Below are 2086 nucleotides of genomic sequence, written 5' to 3'. Positions count from 1 at the left end.
GAGGGTTGAGAGTCCCGGGCAGGGGCCACCGCGGGCCGCTGGAGTCCGGGTGGTCACCCGCTCTGCCCCACAGTGAGGACGACGCTGCCACCGTGTACCGTGCAGCCGCCATGCTGAACATGACCGGCTCAGGCTACGTGTGGCTGGTGGGGGAGCGTGAGATCTCGGGGAACGCCCTGCGCTACGCCCCGGACGGTGGGTGCCGGGCCTGCCCAGGAAGGGGGGGTCCCGCGGCGGGGTCTCCGCCGCTCCAAGGGGCTGCTCCTCGCCACAGGCATCATCGGGCTGCAGCTCATCAATGGGAAGAACGAGTCAGCCCACATCAGCGACGCCGTGGGCGTGGTGGCCCAGGCGGTGCACGAGCTCCTGGAGAAGGAGAACATCACCGACCCCCCGCGGGGCTGCGTGGGCAACACCAACATCTGGAAGACCGGGCCGCTCTTCAAGAGGTGGGCGGGGCCTCTCCGGGGCGGGCGGGGCTTCTCATCCAGTGGGCGGGGCCGCACTGGGGTGGGCGGGCTCTTAAGGTGGGCGGGGCCTCGCCTCCAGTGGGCGGGCTCTTAGGGTGGGTGGAGCCTCTCCTCCAGCAGGCCGGGCCTCTCCGGGTGGGCGGGGCCTCCCCGTCAGTGGGCGGGCTCTTCGGGTGGGCGGGGCCTCTCCAGTGGGCGGGCTCTTAGGGTCGGCGGGACTCTCCTGGGGTGGGTGGATCTCTTCAAGAGTGGAAGAATGGACAGGCCTATTCTGGGGTGGAGGTGGGCGGCCTCGCCTCTCAACCCCCCACCATCACCATACTGACCGCCACTGGCCCTGTTTCCACACCAACACCTGCATTATGCTGAAGTGCCGCCCCACTGCTCCAACTCCCTTGCCCCGCCCCACTCCCTGGGGACCCAGCTGGTCAGATAATGCGTCCAGGGGTGGCCCCAAGCACCAAAGACCCCAATGGGCCCACTCCCTAATGGTGGAGCTGCTCACAGTGCCTGGGACCCCGGCCATCGCGTGACCCTCTGGGAGCCTCAGCCGGGTCACTGAGCAGAGCCACCCGTGCCCTGACAGAAGCAGGCGGCCGGCGTGTCCTCAGACTCTGGCGGACACTGCAGCCCACCTGGCACTTGGGCCTCTTGGTCGCCTGGCCACGCTGTCCTGGGCGTGGACCCCAGACCAGGTCACGGCCCTGACGCCCCTTGGGAGGGCGCTGGAGGGCGTGTGCCATTCCAGTTGGGGTCCCCACAACTTGCGCACGGCCTTTCCAGGGTCCTGATGTCCTCCAAGTACGCTGAGGGCGTGACCGGCCGCGTGGAGTTCAACGAGGACGGAGACCGCAAGTTCGCCAACTACAGCATCATGAACCTGCAGAACCGCAAGCTGGTGCAAGTGGGGATCTACAACGGCACCCACGTAGGTGGGGGTCATGAGGGGGTGGGGGCTGGGGCCTTAGGGTCCCGGGGCTGAGACCCCTGCGTGGCCACCCTCCATCTCACGCTCCCACCCCCAGGTCATCCCCAACGACAGGAAGGTCATCTGGCCAGGTGGGGAGACGGAGAGGCCTCGGGGCTACCAGATGTCCACCAGGCTGAAGGTGCACCCCCGCGCCAGCCATCCCACGAGGGGCAGCGAGGCCAGCGGCTGTGGGCAGGAGCAGGGTCTGGGGTCTGCGCACCCCTGGCACAGCAGAGGAGGCAGGCAGGGTGGTGGGGAGGGGCGTGTCCACTTACGTCTGGGGAGTGAGCTGGCGTGGGGACTCACTGGTGGCCCCGGCGATGCCGGTGAGTGAGTGGGACCCAGTACACTGCTCTGGGGCGACTGCCAGGCTGTCCTGGGAGTGAGGTTCGTGGGAGCCAGCTCGCCAGGCGCCCGTCACGCAGGCAGGCCCCCCGGCCCTGGACCTGGCTGCCTTCTGGGCCCCGGGACTTCTCGGCAGGCCCCTCCATCCGTGCCGGTCTGGTCACCACCTCTGGGAGGGGCCTGGGCTCCCGCTTCCCCTCGCAGCCTACTCCCCGACAGCTTGCCTTGAAAAGTCCCAGTAACAAACACCAAAACAGGCTTTTGGAACTTATTTTCAGCTTCAGCGAACTCTTAAAAGCAC

The 2086-nt window shown here is 67.9% G+C and overlaps 1 protein-coding gene across 1 annotated transcript in view; it reads left to right on the top strand.

Annotated features, from left to right (window-relative positions):
- Positions 1–20: 20 nt before the first annotated feature.
- Positions 21–2086, top strand: part of GRIN1 (glutamate receptor, ionotropic, N-methyl D-aspartate 1) — a gene marked incomplete at both ends in the record, with an annotated part of 4564 nt that continues 2498 nt past the window's right edge. The window contains 4 exons of the mRNA XM_012734943.1: positions 21–195; positions 275–449; positions 1254–1398; positions 1496–1688. Coding sequence (XP_012590397.1) covers positions 21–195; positions 275–449; positions 1254–1398; positions 1496–1688 — 688 coding nt within the window. The remainder of the gene's footprint in view (positions 196–274; positions 450–1253; positions 1399–1495; positions 1689–2086) is intronic.

Source organism: Condylura cristata, unplaced genomic scaffold (genome assembly GCF_000260355.1).
Source record: "Condylura cristata isolate star-nosed mole 26May11 unplaced genomic scaffold, ConCri1.0 scaffold00143, whole genome shotgun sequence".
Taxonomy (NCBI): domain Eukaryota; kingdom Metazoa; phylum Chordata; class Mammalia; order Eulipotyphla; family Talpidae; genus Condylura; species Condylura cristata.
Note: the sequence above shows the minus strand (reverse complement) of the source record. Positions and strands in the feature narration are given on the sequence as shown.